The 24,319-nt window shown below is 31.4% G+C and overlaps 1 protein-coding gene across 1 annotated transcript in view; it reads left to right on the top strand.

Moving 5' to 3' along the window:
- The first annotated feature begins 2,029 nt into the window (after nucleotides 1-2,029).
- LOC143064605 (uncharacterized) overlaps nucleotides 2,030-24,319 on the top strand; it is a 52,539-nt gene continuing 30,249 nt past the window's right edge. The window contains exon 1 of the mRNA XM_076237538.1: nucleotides 2,030-2,627. Within this exon, the coding sequence (XP_076093653.1) occupies nucleotides 2,393-2,627 (235 nt within the window). The 5' untranslated portion in view covers nucleotides 2,030-2,392. The remainder of the gene's footprint in view (nucleotides 2,628-24,319) is intronic.

Below are 24,319 nucleotides of genomic sequence, written 5' to 3'. Positions count from 1 at the left end.
ACCTTTTATATTTGTTCGTTTGATGTGGCATTCATTTTCCTGAATGAGTATGCATTATCGTTTAGGGACCAGCTGAAGCCCGCTTCTAGATGCAGGATTTTCTCGCTGCGTTAAAAACCCATTTGTAGTTGTATTCTGTTTTCCGCGTTTTGTTCAGGTTGTTGTCTTTTTGACACGTTCTTAATTTCCATTTTCTATTCTATTATTTAACTTGACAATGAATGAAGTGGGAATGAAAACATTTAAATTAGGAACAGCTTTCATTTGGCTGAAAATTCTATGAAATTGCCAATATTTCAAACGTAATTATCTTCGTTGTTTTCCTACTCTATCCTACTAATTGCTTCAAAATCAATAGAGTTTAGATAATTACCTAAAACAATGCATCAGCCATTTCCTATGTTTTCTGATTTATCTTTACAGTTTGACAAAAATCATTGTTTTATATCTGTATAGCTGTCGGCATAGAAGTTCAGATTAAAGGTGTAATATTAAAAATACTGTTAATTTATGATTTGAGATCAAATATTTACGTCAAACATATTATTTTCTACTTCGTTTTTAACAGAAAACAAACGGGGCTCCCTACTCATCTTGCTCTAAATGCTATTATAGGATACATTAAGAGCTATTAGTTTTACCCTAAAATAAAAATTCCTAACCGTTTCTTTATAAGGTCTGTCAATTTAGATAATAAAATATTAGGATTAAATATTGACATTCTAGTGTAGAAATATCATCTGTGATAAATAAACATGTCAAAATAGAAAGAACAAAGTTCTGTACCAAAACTACATTGATTGTTCGTATACAACTTCTTGCAGCAGATTTATTTCCAATAAGCCAAGCATTAAAATCAGCTCGAATTTACAAATACAAAATGTACGTCACATAATTAAACCCCCGCTTTGAAAAAAAGGCGGGTATACTGTTTCACCTCTGTCTGTCCGCCCATCCATCCATCCGTCAGTCCGTCAGTCAGTCCGTCAGTCCATCAGTCCGTCTGTCCCATAAATATTTTTCGTCACATTTTTCTCAGAAACTACAATACACGGATTTCTGAAATTTGGTTTCAGGGTTTATATAAGTCTGCTATACCGTGTGATGCGTTTTCAGATTCATCACTTGACACATTCCTGAAACATATTACTACAGTTTCCTGCTGCGGAATTCTTATTTTTTGTGAGATGCTCATGTTCAGGAATTGCGTTGTAAAGGCGAACCATGAATTTCAGTGTTTTAACAAAATCATAGATTCCTTCAGATTTGAAAGTAACATCAGTGAAATCATTCTTTTTTCCCCACAAAACTTGGTATTAATCAATCAATAATACTTTAAGTTCCGAGGTTGATGATGAAAACAACACTCCATGTTCAATTTTTGGATACAAATATAAAGTTGTATAACAGAGGGGCGAAAGATACCAGAGGTACATTAAAATTCATAGATCGAAATCAAATTGACAACGTCATGTTTAAAAAAGGAAAACACAGACAAACAATAGTACAAAAGACTCAACATAGGAAACGAAAGACAAACAACACGAACCCCACCATAAACTGGTGGCGCTCTTAATTGTATATATTGCTCGAAGAAAAGCACTTTTTGGACAATTTTTGTTTCTTTCAAAGAAGTTGAATAACTGTCTGATAAATAGATCTGCTGTACATTACATTAAAGCATATTATCAATATAATACTTCTACGATTCAACCTATCTTAAAAAAACCCGTTTTCAAGGAAATAACATTGAATTTAAGAGTTTTAAATGTGCCATTAAAACAACTTGTTGTAAATGCGTTATGTAATTTCACGGATAAGATGAATATCCTTCAGTTAGTTCATTCACCAAAGTATCTCAATCAAATAAAGAGGAAAGCAGGGGACATTCTATTATGCTCTTGATTATTCCAAATAACATCATAAGATATATAAATTGATAATATTTTATGAAATTGAGACAGGATCGATATTTCCGTTACTGCGTTAAATACCCTTGAGAGATGAACACCAATCTAAATTTGTCTGTTATGCTTTTATTTGTAGTACTGCTCCTGATGGTTTCGCAAATCATAAAAATCTTTATATCTGTAATCGGAAGCGGTGATAAACAGACAATAGTTCGTTCGAATGGCATTTAATCACTACGATCCTTTAGATGTTTTATATTCTGAAGATTCAACAAGTGTTACTGTTACTATCTGATGATTAAACAGTGTTTTAAATAACAACAGTTAAAACAATACTAAGTTTTGTATTCTGAAGATTCAACAAGTGTTACTGTTACTATCTGATGACTAAAAAGTGTTTTAAATAACAGCAGTTAAAACAATACTTAGTATTGACTTTATTGTGTTGCTATACTTACTACATTGTTATAAACTAATATACAATGTTCTACTTACTTGCATTATGGATAGGATTTACCAATGGTGTTTTATTATATAATCTTAACAACAGACCGGTAAGAGATTGTGTTGACAAGTTACTAAAAACTAATCAAAGCTGTGATTTCGTTGATATATCTAATACTTCTTCGTTTGGCTCTGTCGAATGTCCGAGGAGATCGAACAAATTAAAGATTATAGAAGTAGTGCCTCCCAACAAAACTAAATTTATTTTCAGAGGTAAGTCCATGATTTTTTTTTCTTTTGGAAAACAACTTTTGAACTGATATAATATAACGTCTTTCTTTTTTTCAAATGTGTCAACATTTGAATTGCAAAATAAAGTTTTAAAACAAAAAATGTATAAAACACATGTACAATGGTTGTTTTTCCAAAATGATAAAAACATTTTCAAACTTCAAAACAAAACAAAACAAATTAAACATAACAACAAGACAAAGAAAAAAAAAGGAAACAAAACCAACAAAGAAGATAGGATTGAATGCAAAAGATCTGTATCACATTAGTGGTCACAACTTTGAATTTGGAAAATAACCAACGTGCAAACATAAATAACACTAATGAAACTAAGTTATGATTATAGTTTTTTGGGGGAATTGCCGCCTTGAGAACGTTTTCTGTACATCTTTTATTTAAACGAATCTCAATTAGAGTGCTTAGAAAAACCCTATAGTTAAGTTTTAGGAAATGTCTACACACGCTTTAAGGGGCACTAGCTGTCAAATTCATGTTCACCGATTTGACTCAAATTCTCATATTTGATTTATGACATACTGAAAAGTATATTCAAGTTACAATAAGTCTGAAATAAACAGTTAGCATTGCATGTACTCGATAACATTTTTCAGAATTTCCTGTGTAAATTAGTCTTGGTGTCATCTAAATAACTTTCGAGATGACCACCGGAGACTGCCGATGGTTATATATCACGATATAAACATAAACAAATATAAATACTTAATGACCTCGTGCAACTGGATTTTTCAAGCTCTGTTTGATTTCATGTTATCGGCTAAATAAAAAGTTAATTATCGTTTTTACCTGTATTTGACTGATCTTTTTAGGGGGATCGAATCAGTCAATGAAATTGTTAAACTTTGTTTCACTTTCAATGTTGACAACCTGTTCCTTTTAATGGCTGACCATGATTTCTACATGTGTAACCAACCTTTAACGATTGGGTTAAATTCAAGGTCAAATTAACACGGATTCAATGAGGTCGAATTATTCACTTATTAATTTTTCCTCATTTCACTAATATTAATGATTGAACAAAACTAAATCATATTCTATTTTTTCATATCTCGTAGCTAGCACCCTTTTAATTAAAGATATAACATCATATATAAAAAAATAACAACAAGGAAGGTAAACACACATATTTATGGGATCATTTATTACTGAAACACATACATGTAGTTGTTGATGGACCCGTTATTTCTGGATTCGTTGTCTGTATTCTGTTTTCATTATAGAACTGGCTTCATGCATATTGGACTAAACACATAGTTTATCTTATGTTTAATAGAATAAAACACATAGTGGTGTTGATAAACGTATCGCATATTAAATTGACCTATCGCAATTGAGGCTCTGAATATATATACCCAGCGCTGTATGAGCCTGTATTTAAGTAACACTATTACAGAGTTCACTATATAAATGACTTTCACCGATCGTAACATGTCGGGTAAAATAGTTGAACTATGTATATATCATATCTTTATTGGTATCGGAGAACATTGTTACTGAGGTATGCATATCGGGAAACATTATAATGTTTTTCGTAGAACACTATAGCTGAGATATGTATATCGTATAACATTATAACTGAGGAATGTATATCGGAGAACATAATTACTGAGGTATGTATATGGGAGAACATTATAACAGTGGAATGTATATTTGAGAACATTATAACTGAGATATGTATATCGGGAAACATTATAACTGAGGAATGTATATTGGACAACCTTATTACTGAGGTATGTATATATGAGAACATGATAACAGTGGAATGTATATCGGAGAACATTATTACTGAGGAATGTATATTTAAGAACATTATAACTGAGGTATGTATATCGGTAAACATTATTACTGGGGAATGTATATCGTAGAACATTATTACTGAGGAAGGTTTATTGGAGAACATTATAACAGTGGAATGTTTATCGGAAAACATTATAACTGAGGTTTGTATATTGGAAAACATTATTACTGAGGTATGTATATTTGAGAACATTATTACTGAGGAATGTATATCGTAGAATATTATTGATGAGGAATGTATATCGTAGAACACTATTACTGAGGAATGTATATCGTAGAACATTGAAACAGTGGAATGTATATCGGAGAACATTATAACTGAGGTATGTATATCGGAGAACATTATTACTGAGGAATGTATATCGTAGAACATTATTATTGAGGAATGTATATCGTAGAACATTAAAATAGTGGAATGTATATCGGAAAACATTACTACGATATACATTATTACTGAGGAATGTATATCGGAAAACATTACTACGATATACATTATTACTGAGGAATGTATATCGGAAAACATTACTACGATATACATTATTACTGAGGAATGTATATCGGAAAACATTACTACGATATACATTATTACTGAGGAATGTATATCGGAAAACATTATAACTGAGGAACGTATATCGGACAACATTATTACTGAGGTATGTATATATGAGAACATTATAACTGAGGAATGTATATCGTAGAACATTATAACAGTGGAATGTATATCAGAAAACATTATTACTGAGGTATGTATATTTGAGAACATTATAACTGAGGAATGTATATCGTAGAACATTATTGATGAGGAATGTATATCGTAGAACATTAAAATAGTGGAATGTATATCGGAGAACATTATAACTGAGGTATGTATGTCGGAGAACATTATTACTGAGGAATGTATATCGTAGAACATTATTAATGAGGAATGTATATCGTAGAACATTAAAATAGTGGAATGTATATCGGAAAACATTATTACTGAGGTATGTATATCGGAGAACATTATAACTGAGAAATGTATACTAGAGAACATTATTACTGAGGAATGTATCAATGAGATCACTATAACTGAGGAATGTATATCGGAGAACATAAATACTGAGGAATATATATATATATGAGAACATTATAACCGAGGAATGTATATCGGAGAAGCGTATAGCGGGTTATTTTCGCGGGTGTAAAATTTCGCGATTTTCATTGAAATATTTGGTGGTTTTTATTTTGGCGGCTTTCAAACTTTATATCAATACCTTTGCATATACACTTTTAAATTGGCGGAATTTATTTTGGCGATTTTTTTTATATCCGCGAACATAAGCGAAAATTTACACCCCGCGAAAATAGCCCGCTATACGGTATATTATAATATTACAGAGTATATCTTAACTGAAGTCTGTTATCGAAGATTATTGTGCCTATGGTATGTTTGTCCATGAATATTATAACTGAGATATGTATATCAGAGTATATTAATACGAAGTATGTTTATCGAAGAATATTATGACAAGAGTATGTTTGTCCGAGAATATTATAACTGAGATATGTATATCAGAGTATATTAATACGAAGTATGTTTATCGAAGAATATTATGACAAGAGTATGTTTGTCCGAGAATATTATTACTGAGATATGTATATCGGAGTATATTATTACGAAGTATGTTTATCGAAAAATATTATAACTGAGGAATGTATACCGGAGTATATTGTGTTTGAGTTTTTCGATAATATCATTATTGGGGTATGGATATCGGAGAATATTAAAGGGCTAATTAAATGTATCGGGGAATATAACTTAGGTTTGTTTATTACATAGTATTGCATAGTATTACTGCGCCAGACTATAACTGAGCTAGGTCGTTTTGGTACCATTGCTGCTATATATATTTTTAGTTTGCGTACATAAGTCAAAAGTGATTATTCTGTGCAAACAAAAGATGAATAACATTTAACTCTAATTTGTCAATGAATAGACTTACACACGTACTTGAACATCTTACAGCAACCTCAGATTATGATTCAGACTGATTGACTCTTTTTCATAAACAAAACAGTATCGTCAAACCTGTCGCACAAATCTTACAAAAAGCATTGGAATCGAAAATTCGACGCATTGAAATGTAATCTTTTTCATTAAATATTTCAAAAGTTAATTGAAAGTTACAAGGGTCTTTGATTACCGGATGACGAAACCAATGTGTTCTTATAGAAACCCGTAGATTTAAACTGGATCATTGTTTATTAAGGGTTTTTAATGTAGAATACTTTATTGAAAACTGTTGGTTTGAAGAATTTTTTTGACCAATAAATTGCATATCGACCAAAGTTTAGTACTAGAAATTTCATAAACGAAATTTGAAACTGATATATAGTGTTGTTTGAATCAAATCTATTATTTATAAAAATTGGCGTTCAGTGATCGTTCAGTGATTTTTTTTTTAAAGTACTACAACAGTACTGTGAATTTACAGTTTTGCCAAAGCTTTAGTTATATGTACTGAATACAAAAACACCTCATTACAAAAACTAATGGGTATACATCATAATGAAGATTCGTCGCGTTTGGTCTTATAGACACACATTTAGGAGTGACTTACACTTTAAACAAACTGTTTTGACAGGTTTAGAAACGATTTATATAACTTTTATTGAGACTTACTGTCTTGTATCAATTGACTCAAGTAATGCTTTGGTTTTACAATAAAAAAGGTCTGAATGTAGAAATTACTGTGGGCGAAATCGATAAACAAAATAAAAGTAATTCAGAATAACTAACAGAATGATGAAATTATATTTGTCGTCTTAAGGGTTAATTCATATACAAATGCGAGGGATAATAAAATATAAACAATTCTCTGCAGACGACATGAGAATAAAAAGAGATATGGGTTAAACTTTAACGAGACATCAACCAAAACGACGCATCCGTACCTAAAGACATATTTATATGACTTCTAATATTTAATAAGACATTTTCAACTGGTCTTGTTGTTCAATCTATAAATATACAGAAACAAATGAAGATACATCCAATCTTACCTATGTCACATTAAGTGAAAATGACAGAATACAGATACATCATATCCAAACTTTATCACAAAAAGAGAAAACGACAGAATGCAGATACAATGTAAATTGTTTGGAATACTCAGGTGTCGAATTAGGCAGGTTACACTGTACATCATATCAAAACTGTGTCACAGAAAGTGAAAACGACAAAATATAAAGACCTCCTATCAAAACTATGTCACAGAAAGGTTAAATTACAGCGTACAAATACATCCTATCCATTTTTACTCACAGGAAGTGAAAATGACAGAATACAATACATTCTATCCAACCTCTGTCACATAAAGTGAAAATGACAGAATACAATATATCCTATCCAATCTTTTGTCACATAAAGTGAAAATGACAGAATACAATACATCCTATCCAACCTTTGTCACAGGAAGCGAAAATGACAGAATACAATCCATCCTATCCAATCTTTTGTCACAGGAAGTGAAAATGACAGACAACAATACATAAAATCCAACCTCTGTTACATAAAGTGAAAATGACAGAATACAATACATCCTATCCATCTTTTGTCACAGAAAGTGAAAATAACAGAATACAATACATCCTATCCAATCTTTGTCACAGAAAGTGAATACGACAGAATATAAAGATCTCCTATCAAAACTATGTCACAGAAATGTTAAATGACAGCGTATAAATACCTCCTATCCATCTTTTGTCACAGAAAGTGAAAATGACAGAATACAATACATCCTATCATGCCTATGTCACAGAAAGTGAAAACGACAGAATACAATACATCCTATCCAATCTTTGTCACAGGAAGTGAAAATGACAGAATATAATACATTCTTTCCAATCTTTTGTCACAGAAAGTGAAAATGACAGAATACAATACATCCTATCCAATGTTTGTCACAGAAAGGGAAAATGACAGAATATAATACATCCTATCCAATCTTTGTCACAAAAAATGAAAATGACAGAATATAATACATCCTATCGAATCTTTGTCACAGAAAGTGAAAATGTCAGAATACAATACATCCTATCAAGCCTTTGTCACAGAAGGTGAAAATGACAGAATTCAAACACATGTTATCCAACATATGTCACGCACATGTAACAGGAAGTGAAAATGACAGAATACAAATACATCCAATCCAACATTTGTCACGCAAATCTCACAGGATGTAACAATTACAGATACATTGTATCGATAGGTGTGTCACAAAAAGTGAAAAAAGATCAGATGAAATGAGTTAAAGACTACAGTTAAGGATGACCGTGTACACCTCTGAGGAATCAACTATTTCTAGAATTAAACTTTTTTCTTAACTTTGAGTTTGGATTTTTATTACTATAAGAAAATAATTGGTGAAGAAAAAAATCATATGGGGGTGCACTTCTTGTTTTACTACGGCCCTTTAAAAGTACCCAATTTTTATGATTTTCCCACGTTCCATCAATTTTTATCCATTTTTGGGCTATTATCGTGAAAAAAATCACAGTTTCACAATTAAACTTTTTTTCATACTTTCAATAAAAATGATGTGGATCATTCTGTTTAAATTTAACTTTAAAAAGTATAGGTATATGTTAATATAAGAAAGTTTTATCATATTTTGATGCTTTTTCGTGTCAAATTTACAATTCTGTCAATTTTGTAAATTTGTATTTTTTTCTGTTTCAAGAACAACATGCATATTCTTTTAGCTTCTTTGTTATAAATGATTGAAAAAACACATATCGAAGAAATTTGAAAAGAAAACAGTGATATGGAATGAACATATTTCTGGTAAAATCATTGTTTGTGCCCCTCATTCATTTTCTAAAAAAATGACTAAAAAAACTGACTTGAATGATTACAAAATTTGAAAAAAATATTACTGAAAAACTACTAATTGTAAATATACAATTTTTCCACAGAGTTAAGTTTGATAATAACATTTTTTAAAATTCATTGCTATTTTCCACTTATATCACATGTTATGGAAGTAATTCGAGAACGAGATTTCAACGAGACTGAAATGTCAGACGAATACATCCTTAAAGGAACTTTAAAGGGAAAAAGAATTGGATAGACGTAGGACATACTATCAGCAGATTAAATCCGTCAGCTTTTAATTCCAATTACTGAAGTATATCGAAAGCCAATTGACTATAATTACGGACGTATTTTCTTCATTACAGACTTAATTTTCACTGCCGAATTTCTACGTTTGAAACTGAATAGTGATTAAATGGTGCTTGTGCAATGTTTCTCTACTATAGAAAAGTAATCAATGAAGACGATCATGGAGAAAATTAGAAGTACGACGTGAAATAAACTGAAGATTTTTCCTTTTGATGATATAATGTTTTTTAAACAGTAACAATCTAAATTGGTAAATAGTACAAAAATAAAGGCAACAGTAGTATACCGCTGTTCAAACTCATAAATCCATGGACAAAAAACAAAATCGGGGTAACAAACTAAAACTGAGGGAAACAAACATTGGCATATTGATATTCCTATGAATCTTATTATCATCCCCGACACATTTTACCAAAATAACTTTCATGGGTATGTATTTTGTATTTATGAAACATAAATACTAAAATAAATTGGTCTATTTTTCTTAAACCGTCAATTTAAGCACAATATAACTCAATAACTCATATACTGGAAAATTAAGATTTAGATGTGGCAATATAAATCATTGAATGTCGACAAATTTTACCCTCGGGAATGTACAGACTACAAAGAGAGATGGAGTCCCAGTGGTAGCTTAAGAAACATTTAATTCCTATGTCACTGTCACCGACGAGTCTATATAAAACGTTTTGACAATATCAAAGTAGATCTTAATATAGTTATATGGAAAATTTGATGTTTATTTCTATTTTGAAATATTCGTTACCTATATATACAGACGACATATAATTTAGAGCTAAACATATTATGAAGACACCTATCTATTGCTGTCAATTTCCCCCTCTACATATAACTAAAACCAGTAAAAGTATGACATGGCCTATATCTGTACTCGACTGTACGGGTTTTTTCTCGACTCCAGTGTGAACCATACTCGACTATACTGATTTGTACTTAACCCTTATCTTTGCCATTGAAAATAGTCTGAACTATTACTCGACCAGTCTGAAACAGTCTTAACCCAATCGCGACCTGAACTCGACATATTTTATTCAGTCAAAACCATACTCGGCCATAGGTCTGAACAATACTCGACCAGTCTTAACCTTACTTGACCAAATAACCTCTACTTTATTTTTGATTTTAACTGTTAAAGTAAATTTCTTTGTAACTGACATGTCAACTGCCACAATAAAATAAAGATATATATAGAAACAGTTGTTTAAATCCTTCCATGGTTCTCAGATTTATCAAATAGAGATAGCTAAATCAAATTATCTTAAATTATAATTTTTATTATATTAATTTTAAAGTTTTAAGAGTTTTGTTAAAAAACAATCTTTTACCTAAAAACCACACCTATACTGAGAATAATTAAACCTTATTTTAAAAATGCTTTTTGTTTGGCATGTGACTTAATTTTCCTAAATTCCTAAATAAAAACTACATAGGTTTCATGGTTACATACAATAGTTAAATACTTAAGTTATCTTTTTAATGAGGTAAACAGCAGCCACCAAAATCACTGAAGTCGATTAACCTTATATTAGAAATATATTTATTATTATAATTTGGGATAGATTATCTAAAATAGTTTGAACTAACTAGATAAGGAATACAGGAGTGCAAGAAAAATAGGGCTTTCTTTTTACCTGTAAAACACATATGTACTGAGGTAATTAAACCTTATTAAAGTGTTTCTTGTATGCCACTTTGACAAAAAAATATTCAAATTTAATTAAAAAAGATTTTTACTGTAACTTTGGCACACTTTTCCGTTTTTTAGAAGGTTATCAAGGATTGCTATGGAAGTTCAATTATCATGATTATATCTAATTGTTTGTTTAACAAAACAAAAGTGTCTTTTTTTAATTTATTAAGTTGCTTTATATACTATTTTACATATAATTTCAAAAAATGTACACTGCATTATTAGGTAATCATAACTGAGACCATATATCTATACTATATATAATTAGGCCTGATTTAATGGTGAAAATTTTCCAGACTTAGTATTCATAAAAAATATTTCAATGCAATGTTAAATACTTTTAATTTCAAATTTTTGTTCAAATTTCTAGCCAGGAGAAATAGCTGTTGTTAAAAACAAAATTGATGAAATACAGTAGATAGATATAAAAAAATATAGGTCTAGATTGGTAAACATTTGGTCGAGTATGGTTCAAGCTAGGTCGAGTATGGTTCAGACTATGTCGAGCATGGTTTAGACGAATATACACTAGTTAAGTACTGGTCGTGTACAAGTTCAGACTGTTAAGAATGGTAGACTACAGTCGAGTATTATCAAGTAAATTTCAGACCAATTCAGCACTGGTCGAGTAAAAATCAGTACGGTCGAGTATAGATATAGGCCATATCAGACTTTTACTGGTTTGTAGTGATATTGCAAATGTATATTATTGTCTTTGGGTAACAATCCCATTGTCGTTTAATACACCTCACATCTATTGTTATTCATTATTATTATTGCCCTTCTCAAGTCTCTTTACGATCCAGACCATATGAGTATCTAGAATAAATAGATAGTTTTTTTTCGAATACATTATGACTTCCTTAGCAGGATGGCATACCTCATCATCGAACCCAAAACTTCACATGTTACTAATTGAAATGCTTAATCTTTGACAAATTGTCTGTATCTTTGTATATCTGTTATCTTACCTACACTAGAATCAATTTAGAGCGCCGTTACCCTCTCGACTTTCTCACCGTAAGTGAAACCTCCAGCGTTTGGATAATGAACCCTTCCCCCCCAATTTTTGTTTATCAATTGACGTGTTCTTGCTTCAACCATACTATCTTACGATGGTAGCAGTGAGTACGTATGTGAAACTCTCTTTTTCTTATTTTTCACGTAATATTCTTTTTATTTTTATGACAAAGAGGTATTTATAGAGAAAAAAGTGTCTGCTTTCTAACTTATAATGTGAACATTCAAGAAATCCGTATATATTTTGAATTTTGTCATATATTTTTGTTTAAGTTAGACTTCAAACTTGAAACTTCTTGCATTTATTCAAAATATGCTAAAACTGAGATCATGTGATTAATATTAAGATATTTGACAACAGTTCTTATATCCAAACAGAATTTTGCCACAATATTTCTTATATAAAGATGCTGATAATGTTAAGTTACATTTAAAATTGAGAATGGAAATGGGGAATGTGTAAAAGAGACAACAATCCAACCAAAGAGCAGAGAACTGCCAAAGGCTAACAATTGGTCTTAAACACAGCGAGAAAATCCCACAGCCGGAGACGTGTTTCAGCTGGCTCTAAACAAAAATGTGTACTAGTTCCGTGATGATGGACGTCATACTTAACTCCAAAATATATAAAAGAACTAAAATTAAAAATCATAAAAGACTAACAAATGACAGAGGCTCATGACCTGATGGGACTGGCGCAAAAATGCTGCAGGGTTAATCATGTTTTGTGAGAACTCAACCCTCCCCTATACCTCAAGCAAATGTAGAATAAACAAAATCACAGCAATACGCGCCGTATAACTTAGTTTAAAGTCCGAGTTCGATTTCAGAAAAGAAACTAAGCAAAATGACAATGATACATAAATGATTAAAGGACAACTAGTAGTTACTGATGTATCTATTCTACATAAATCCAACTTCTTAATGCAAAATAGACACTTTAGAAATGTGACGTCACGGTGACATCACAGAAGCCGACATTAATAGTTATCAAAGGTACCAGGATTATAACTTAATACGCCAGACGCACGTTTCGTCTACATAAGACTCATCAGTGACGCTCAGATCAAAATAATTGTAAAGCCAAACAAATACAAAGTTGAAGAGCATTGAGGACCCAAAATTCCAAAAAGTTGTGCCAAATACGGCTAAGGTAATCTATTCCTGGAATAAGACAATCCTTAGTTTTTCGAAAAATTCAAAGTTTTGTAACAGGAAATTTATAAAAATGACCATGTAATTGATATTCATGTCAACACCGAAATGCTGACTACTGGGTTGGTGATACCCCGGGACGAAACGTCCACCAGCAGTGGCATTGACCCAGTGGTGTAAATAGTTATCAAAGGTACCAGAATTATAATTTAATACGCCAGACGCGAGTTTCGTGTACATACGATTAAGGATACAATGAATAAAGTCAATTATATTTATATAATACACCATTCTTATTATCAATAAAACTATTTATAGGCGCAGAGTGTAATGATTATACACTGGACAGTATCGATATATTATGAGTGCTTGTTAACCAAACAGCAAACACTTTGTATAAACTCTTACCCAAAATACTTTCTGTTTCTTTGTAATAAGCAATAATAATTATTGATCGATAAGATTGTCTGTTGTTTGTGAGGAGGGAAGTTGTCCGTTGTGATATGTTCAAATGTGATTCTATATATCAATTGATGCAAAACTATAGTAACTAAAACAAATTACAATCTGACAAATGAAAATCAGCAGAGGAAAACTAGGTAGATTAAGAAATAACACGTGATCTGATTGTATGTTTTACGTCATTATTCTATTCTTACGTTATCCTAGATGTAATTGAGTTATTGCTAAGTTAATAAACGCTCAACAGTTTTACCTTCGTGTCTACAGCAAAGCTGACCATGATTATGTACTACAGTATTATTTGTTTGTATTTTATGTAAGTTGGTTTATCTTTTGTTTTATCTGCGTTGGTAAATGTACAATTTGTTCGATTTGCTGTTGGGTTTTGTTTTTATCTCAATGAACATGTTCGGCGGTTGTCTGCTCTATGGTCGGGTTGTTGTCGCTTTGACACATTCCCCATTTCCTTTCTCAATTTTATTAGTATAATGTCTTATTATTTATCATTGTCTCATATTATAAAGGAGATGTTTTCAAATAACCATAAAAAAAGGTACTGAAGCGATCATGAATATAGTTAAAATACTGAACTAGTCTGTACCAATTCAGATACTTCGTAAGTGTTTGTCATTGTTATATCTCTTTAAATTTGCTCCATAGAATTTGATATTGATGATCATTGATAGACTTTATTTTTTAACTATGTCGGGTTGGATCCAGCTAATTCATAAACATATAACGCGAGATGGTAAACTCTGCCAAGACACATAAAACTGTCACAATCTTTGCTATTTTTGGAGGGAATTGGTTACAATGTTATATGGAAATTCTGATTTTATTTCAATCTATTTTCATTTTTTTTTTTTAAATTTTATTTTATAATCTTCTAAAACTGGTATGAATGAATGACAAAACAACAATACAGCTGTCGAACTGTTCAATTTGTAATTTAAATAGAAATGGCATATTTGAATGTCAAAATACATTTGTTAAATATCACAATGAAGATAATATCTATAATACTAAAATTACGAGGTCCAATTTGTCAGCCGTCATCACGTAAAAACGATGAATCAAAGAATTCAACTTTATATATAACTAATATAGTACAATGGTGTTGATTAAAAATTACACCACTCTAGGCCCGTTTGTTTTCCACGTAATTAATATTGCCAATAATTAAGAAGTTCCGGATCGAGTCCGACACCGATACCAATAGTATAATCACCTGTTACCTATTACCTTATCTGTACGTTCCGCATCTGACAGGCGCACCACCAAACAGTGTATTTAGAATTTTGTTGTATACTGTTGAGTAAAAAATACTCCATTCCAGGCCCTTTTGTTTTCCAAATTATTAATATTACCAATAATTGATAGGTTCCAGGTCGACGGGTTCAAACAGAAAGATTTTGAAAGCGGAGAAAACTGTGCACCTTATACATGTTATAATCGGCATGACTTTATCAGATGACAATACCAATACTAAAATAAGGCATACGCATAGTTGTATATCAGTCACGGACCCGCGATATCACGGGTGTGTTCTAGTATCTCTTAATGAATACTTAGTATTATTGATAGTTAGTTATTACCCGGAAACCTTACTTATACTTATTTTTAAACCTAGAGGCTTCGAGTATTTCTGAGATCTTTCACCTGACTGGCTATGTTTTACTAGTAGTTTGTAACCCGAATTTGTTTTTATCTCAATCGATTCATGACTTTTGAACAGCGGTATACTTTTGCCATTATTCAATACAAATATGTAAAGTTTAAATGCAAAGCGATAACTATTTAATCAGGATAACAGGTTAAACGTTTTGTTCTATTTGATAATAGCGGTCATTTGTTACGGAGGGGTTTATCCACCATAATCATAAAAGGGAATCTCATTGTCATTATTTACTGAAAGTGTGATAGCAATTTGATATGTCCCACTGATCTGTAGTTTACGTTTGTCGATATTACCGATGTGTAATTTTTGCAGTAGCGACTATTTTGATCTATCGACGGGGTTAAAGAACTTACTACATAATTGACCCCAACCTTTCCACATGGATAATACAAACTTCCTTTCTTTTGGTATATTGGATTCAAGAAGACACCACCATGCCCTTTGGTCCATGTGAGGCAAAAAGAAATGGAAACAAAACCTTCTAGGAGACAGTAATAACTTTACCTTTGCAGTCTTCAGATTCTCGCAGAAATCCTGATTTCCCGAGAGCCTTTATATTAAATTAGCCTTTTTCCCCTCTATGGTCAACATGGTATAGTGTGTTTATTTCTGCTTTTCGGTTGCACTTTTGTGTTAATACATCTCATTAGTCTCTACTCAATACTACTTTTACTCGTTTTGCAATGTTGAAATAGACATTATACAGGCATCTGCCATTGATCAAAAGCTATTTCAAGCATAAGATTACCAGTAGCTGGAAGTGTTTAAAGTTCATGACGATTAATTGCATGTGCTATATTCAATGAGGTTTTTCAATTCTCAGTCATCAAGCTTAGTACATATTAAGATGAAAAGTTCTGCTAGCTGAAGTGGTTTCTAATGAAAAAGTATTGACATTTTAACAACTTTCGAAGTAATTGAATGAGAAAAACTATTTTTAGAAAAAAGGAAATTTTATTCTATAGATTTAATTATGGGTGTTTAAGCTACTTGTTTGCATCTGAACAGTTTTGCCTTTTTAAGTATGACATTCTGACTAGAAAATTCACTTACCTTAAACTATTTTAGATTTTATACATTTCAAGTGATACATTTCAGATGTCATCGTTTTCGCAATCAATTACACCATTGGAATTAAACATATCAAATATGAGAGAAAAAATTCAGAATACATCTCTATTTTAGAGTATATGTGGGGTAAACTATAGTCAACCAAGAACTAAACATCACATTAAACCCTACAAGTTATTCACTATTTGTGACTTTGGAAAATTTATCTCAATATCCATATCCACTTTCGGTGCGTTTGATACTCAATTACAAAACTTTTGAATTTTGAAATACTTAGGTGCTCGTCTACCTTAGGAATAAATTACCTTTGCTGTATTAGGCAACAATTTTAGGAATTTTGATACTTAATGCTCTTCAACTTCGTATCTTATTTGGCCTTTTTAACTTTTTGGGATTCGAGCGTCACTGATGAGTCTTTTGTAGACTAAACGCGCGTCTGGCGTAATTAAAAAAAATTTCTGGTATCTATGGTGAGTATGTTTATTTGGCAACTGACATAAGGAAATCTTACAGCTTACAGTTGTGGCAGACAAAGGTTACACCGGTAACGCTTACAGCCAACAGCTGTGACCACAGAACTTACACCAGGGACTATTTACATATTACTAAGGAACGTTACAATTAATAGTCCTGGCTGATATAACTAATACAAGAAATGCTTACAGCTACCATACATGGCAGACAAAACCTGCACCAGACACGCTTACAGCTTAAAATTGTGGCAGACAAAACACCATATTAGAAAATCCAATAGCTATACAGTTCTCATATACAAGCCTTACATCTAGAACCTTAGAGATAACTAATATGACAGCAAAAACTAAAATCATGAAAATTACAAATAGCAAGCGTGACAGCAACATTTGCTGCAACATTTACAGCAACATTTACAGCAGGATCATTACATATAACTAGTGTGACAGTCAAACTGTACCGCTTACAGCTAATACATTAAGTCACCAAAACGTGTAATAGGAACGCTTACAGCCGACATATTGTTTAATATGAACGGTTAAAGCTAACAGTTTTGGCAGCCAAAACTTACACACGGAACGTATAAAAAAATACTTTTGAGAGACAAACTTTCATCACGAAAGTTTACAACTAACAGATTTGGCAGCCAAAACTTGAATCAGGAACGCTTACAAATTAATATTTACATTTGTGGCAGCCAACATTTACACTCACAAGCAGCACTTAAATCTTATAGTTGTAGCAACCAGACTTTACATTAGGAGGAATTACAGCCAACTGTTGTGGCAGCCAAATATCTCATTAGGAAAGTTCAAAAAATAATGTTATGGCAGTCAACACTTACATCAGAAACGCATAAAGATAACACTTGAGATACACAATTTTATAAGAAACACTTACAGGTAATAGTTGTGGCTGTAAAACAAATTTGCACGCAAGGTTAGTTGTCTTAACAATAGGGACATTAAAAGAAAAGTTAAGTAACACTGTATGAAGCCAACAGTACCTTTGTAGGCATGTTATTTTTTTTTATTTAGAAAAATTTAGGAAATGTCTGTGTTAAATTTTTGCTTAATTGTCCGATTTACTATTTATTGGGGATTCAGTTTGTTGATAAAACTTAGAATGTAAGACGGCTTCCATCCTTCCATTATGGCTAAATATGCGGTATGGGGTTTACTCGTTGATGAAAACCAAAACGGCGAATAAAGTTGCTAGAATCTGTTGCGTCCCTTGTGGTTAGGTGTTTCATTGGTTATCATACTACATCTTATTTGTTTTTTACATAATTGTACAATTTGTAGTTGACATCTCCGAAAGAATGAGAGAAATTGGTTGTATAATAAGTTTTCAACAAAACAATAATTCATTTGAAATTACGAGCAAAATTCTAATAAAATCTTTGAATCTGTCAAGTATAGATAACCTAATTCTCTTTCATTGTATTCTCAAAAATGTAGCTCTAAACTATTTTGAAATAATGAAGAATATTTGTTTTGAATAATGTCAGTTCTTTCAACTGTAATCAATTCTAGTATTGCATAATGTAAGGCTTTAAAATTTCTTCTAACAGTAACGTGACCTTTTTATGATTTCTTTATATATTTGTAATGTGACCACTTTTACACTCCATTTATACTTGTTGACAGATAAGGAGAGGAGGTATGATTTCTAAACAGACACCTATACGCCAGACACCAACAGAGTGGATGTATACAACTAAGGTCACCGAAGAGCCTTCAACAATTCACATAAACTATATATATTGTTAGCTATAAAGCATTGCCATGCAAAAATATCAAACAATTTGAAAAAGAAAACCAACGTCTTATATATATTTATCATACAAAAACGAAAAAAAACTATAGTCGCCGTCAGCTGAAATTCGTAGCGGTTATCGGTAAAAATAATCTAAACTATCAATCGCGTTCACTCAAGATATATTTTTTCACATTCCATTCATAAATCGCAAAAAGAAAAACCACTACTGACCTGCATTTTAAGTGATCGCACTGTAATAATCCTGACCTTCACATTTTCCAGAATGTTTTCCATTGTAATTCCGCCATCTTCGTTTCTATGAGGATCATTTGTTTACATATGACATTCGTCATTTACGCAGTTTCCTGAAATGTTCTTTTCATTGATGTGATAAGGTTTCCCGCGCTTTATGCAAATTTTATGAAATTGAACTCCACGGAAACATTTCCGGTAAAAACAATGGCGGATTCCACCATTCAAAATCGTCTATGAAAATGTGAAGGTCAGGATTATTACAGTGCGATCACTTAAAATGTAGGTCAGTAGTGGTTTTTCTTTTTGCGATTTAAGAATGGAATGTTAAAAACTATATCTCGAGTGAACGTGATTGATAGTTTAGATTATTTCTAACGATAACCGCTACGAATTTCAGCTGACGGCGACTATAATATTGCAGACAAGAACAAACAGCAAACACTGAATGACAAACTCCTGACATAGGACCGTCAAATACAGAATATTAGGAAGCCTTTAACCTTTACTTTACATGAGATAAATGAAGTAACACAACAACACAAGTGACAACATTAGAACAAACTGTAAACAAAACAGTTGGAAAGGACTTTACTAATCAGAGTGAAGTATACACGCATAAACTAATAATAAGACAAAATGGACAAGGTACCAATCTGAGAAATTTTGAAGTTACTTGTAGGTCCTGTCATTTTTGTTTGTGATATTCTCGTATGAATATGGCTTGGCTCTTTGCTTATACATCCAGTTTTTGTGCTATTTTAAAATTTGTTTGTTGCTTGCCTTTCATTTTTTGCTTTGTGCTTTGTCTATGTGCTTTATTATGTTTCTTCGTTGGCTCTGTACTTATACATCCATTCATTGCGTTATTGTACTATGGCAAATTTATTAAAGATTTGTTTGTTTTTTTAGTGGTTAAGATTATAACAAAATGTTGACTGCTGCATATTTGACATTTTTACCTATTATGTCTGTTTGTTTTGTTCACGCATCTTTGTCAATATAATGGCATTTGATGCGATAGTCATACAAGAGACAGGTTTAGCTAGCTATTAAACCAGGTTCAATCCACCATGTTCTACTTAAGAAAGTTCCTGAACAAAGTCAGGAATATGACAGTTGTTATTCATTTGTTTGATGTGTTTCAGCTTTTGATTTGCCATTGGATAAGGGACTTTCCGTTTTGAATTTTTCTCGGATTTCAGTATTTTTGAGATTTCACATTTTACTAAAAGCTAGCTCAAAACCAATTTCAGCGATATATAAACCCACACAAAATACTAATCAGTACACTTCCAATGGATTTAGTATATAGACGATGTACATGTTATTTTTCAGAACAAAATTCATTTTTGGTTACAAATAAAGGCAATAGTAGTATAGCGCTGTTCAAAACTCGTAAATCGATGGACAAAAAAACAAAATCGGGGTAACAAATTAAAACTGAAGAAAACGCATTAAATGTAAGAGAAGAACAACGACACAACATTAAAATGTAACACACACAGAAACTGACTAAGCATTAGACAAAATCCAATGAGAATAACAAATATAACATCAAAACCAAATACATGAATTTGGGATAGAAAAGTACAAGTTACTCTTTAGATAAACCATACAAAATGTATAATCAAAAATACTAATTCAGGCCATGGTAACGCTATAAATTTCAAGTTCATAAAACATGACTTATTTAAACGCTCGACTTTCCAACTACTGTAAAACACATCCTTCAAAACCACCACATTTCTTATGAAGATTAAGAAATAATGGTTTGATTTATCTTCATCTAAATCAATGTAAATGATGATCAGTGGAAGACTCCGTATAAAATTAATGCTGATATTCAAAGTATGTAGGTCGAAATAACTTGAGGTCCTATGTAGTGAGAGGCAATTGTTGAGTTGTTCTATCCTAATATTGAATCATAATGGAAGAATTAAGTACCAAACAAAACCCATGTTAACCTCAAAACATGTAGTCATGTCTTTTCTTAATCCGTAATCTCATCAAGGTTTGTTTATATCAAAGTGACAGTTTGTTCTTTATTACAAAAATGGCGCTGTTGTAAAATTTTAAATATTTTTGATTAATTCTTATACAACATGTTTTGTAGACTTTTTTGGCATTTATAAAATTATGTATTGTGTACTTGTATTGTTACTCGTAACGATCTAGTACGGGGTGCCGAATGGGACTCTTATGGTTTTGTACAAAATTCAATTCTGTCATAACAAAATCATTTTTGTCTTACAAAACTATGTGATACAGACTTGTTTTATGAGAACTTCAATTTTGTGATGACAAAATTGACTTTTGTGAGACAAAATTGACAAAATTGAGTTTTGTCTCACAAAAGTCAATTTTGTCTCACAAAAGTTAATTTTGTCTCACAAAAGTCAATTTTGTGACGACAAAATTCAATTTTGTGATGACAAAATTGATATTTGTGAGACAAAATTGACGTTTGTGAGACAAAATTGACTTTTGTGAGATAAAATTCAATTTTGTGAGACAAAATTCAATTTTGTCAATTTTGTCTCACAAAAGTCAATTTTGTCTCACAAATGTCAATTTTGTGTCACAAAAGTCGATTTTGTATGCAAATTAGTTCACAGAATCCAAACTAAACAAATTTGCATACAAAATTGACTTTTGTGAGACAAAATTCAATTTTGTCAATTTTGTCTCACAAAAGTCAATTTTGTCTCACAAATGTCAATTTTGTCTCACAAAAGTCAATTTTGTCTCACAAAAGTCAATTTTGTCTCACAAAAGTCGATTTTGTATGGAAATTAGTTCACAGAATCCAAACTAAACAAATTTGCATACAAAATTGACTTTTGTCGCCCAATTTTCAAATTAGGTAACAAAAGTAAAGTCTGTGTTACAAAAATGAATTTTGTCATGACAAAAGTAACTTTTGTCCACTGAAAGATAATTTTGTATGACAAAATTTTAAATTTGTAGTATGCTACAAATTTTGTTAAACTGAACTCATTTTTGTTGAACGGAACTCACTTTTGTCCGTACAAAATTGAATTTCGAGTACAAAATCACAAGAGTCCCATTCGGCGCCCCTTATCTAGTGCCCTCGTTGGACAGATTTTTAACAATAACCAGACGTTATATATATATAAGCAAGGAAAAGAACCGAAGTACATCTACTTGTCGTATGAGAGTATGTACGTATTTTACATGACTTGTAAACGTTAAAAATTGTCGACAGGAAGTTTATTATTATACACATTATCATTACCATCTTTCGTACATGAGTTCTTTAGCATAGGCATATATCAAATTAAATAGTCATGAGAACAAAACTAGTTAAAATATGTCTGCCAGTTATCAGAACCGTTTACGCTTGTCTGGTCCAGAAATAGCTCTATGATTATGATAAACGATTCGATAATTCTATTGAACCATTTGTAGTAAGACGTCAAAGAATTTGGTCATTCTATCATTCCCCTGTGCCGACGTCACAAATCATTGGATACTGAAGGACATTTTCTCTAGAGTATCACAAATTAATTTAAGAGAGAATAAATTGCTTTTCATATAATGTATTGAAGCGGATTACTGCCATACTTCATAGCATGGTCTTCTATTCCAGTTTCATAATTTTGATTATCTTTTGGACAGTCTTTCTTTCAATTTAGTAATACATTTGTCTTTCGTATTTATGACATGTATGTACAAATAACACATAGCTGAAAGGGTGGTAGAGTAGATTGGTACCACGAGAAAACATTGTCAACCGCACCGAAGCCAAGGTTGACAATGCTTTTTCGAGGGGTAACAATTTACTCTATCACCCTCTCAGCTACGTGTTATTTAATTTATTATACTGAATGTCCTATCATTATTGTCGTTTACAGATAAATTTTATTTAAAAGTATTCTATGGACATCACGTACATAACAACGTTACGGGTATTAGAACAATCAACAGAAGTGAAGCAAGATGTTTTATTTTTAATTTTGACAGTCAAACAATTCACTATGCTGTTGAATATTAATCCTCTCAAAAAAATGTTTGAAGAAATTTTCTTTTTATTTATGAAATCTGAAATGAGAAAAATTTAACCCCCCCCTTTTTTTTCACATCCCCCTTTCCCTTTTTCTAAAACTGATCTCAATTCAAATTCCTAATGGAGTTTGCAACAATAACTACTCATTTAAATACATCATAAAATATTAAAATGTAAAATAAAGTGCTTGTTATCACTGAATGGTAAAGATTGTTTTAATTTATCAGTTGGTAGTAAAAGTGAATATACATTGTATATTGTATAAAACAATGATTTAAGTTGATTCAACTACTATTCTGGACAAAGAAAGATAACTCCAATTGAAAATTTCTTGTTATTGCACAATATTGTGCAATTAGATATTTCTTGCTATTGTGACAGTCAAATAATAGAATCTAAGCTAAAATGTAGAACTTCAGCATTGTATTTAATAACTCGATGTAAATTCAATTCATTGTCCTTTAATTATCTATTTTTGATTGGTCAGGACGAGAGGGTGACATTCAAACAAATTATCACCATCTCAGCCATGTGATGGAGTATATTAACACCCTTGTATTAGCCAATCAAAATATGGCATTTAAACGTGAAGTATTATTAGCTTCGCTCTCAACCCATATGGTATTTGCTAACCCAATATATCTCGTATTAGGTCACTAGTACACCGTGTAACGAATTTATCTTACCGACTATCTACACATGTGGTATTTTTACTAGCGGCCTATCAAAGTGATCAAGTCTTCAATATTTATTATTAAGATCCTAATATAATTCCATTTGTCTATACGAAAAAAAATGCCAACTATAGCAACTTTTTAGTTTTATTATATGAATTTATTTCAATCGTGTATTACATGTATTTATTTCTTCGTCTGTTTTATTTTTTTTGTTTTGAAAGGGAAGTAACGTCGTTATGCCAACTGTAACAACTTATTAGCTTTAATTCAGTTTTATGAACTTATTTCAACCTTTCATCGTCATTTCGTCGTCTGTTGAAACCTTTCAGATTTTTCCTCAACACCGTGTTGTTTTTATAAAGGGTTGTGACATCTTTTTTGTTTAGAAAGGGAAGTAACTCCCC

Source organism: Mytilus galloprovincialis, chromosome 2, assembly GCF_965363235.1.
Source record: "Mytilus galloprovincialis chromosome 2, xbMytGall1.hap1.1, whole genome shotgun sequence".
In the NCBI taxonomy this organism is placed as follows: domain Eukaryota; kingdom Metazoa; phylum Mollusca; class Bivalvia; order Mytilida; family Mytilidae; genus Mytilus; species Mytilus galloprovincialis.
This window is presented reverse-complemented; position numbering and strand designations above follow the sequence as displayed.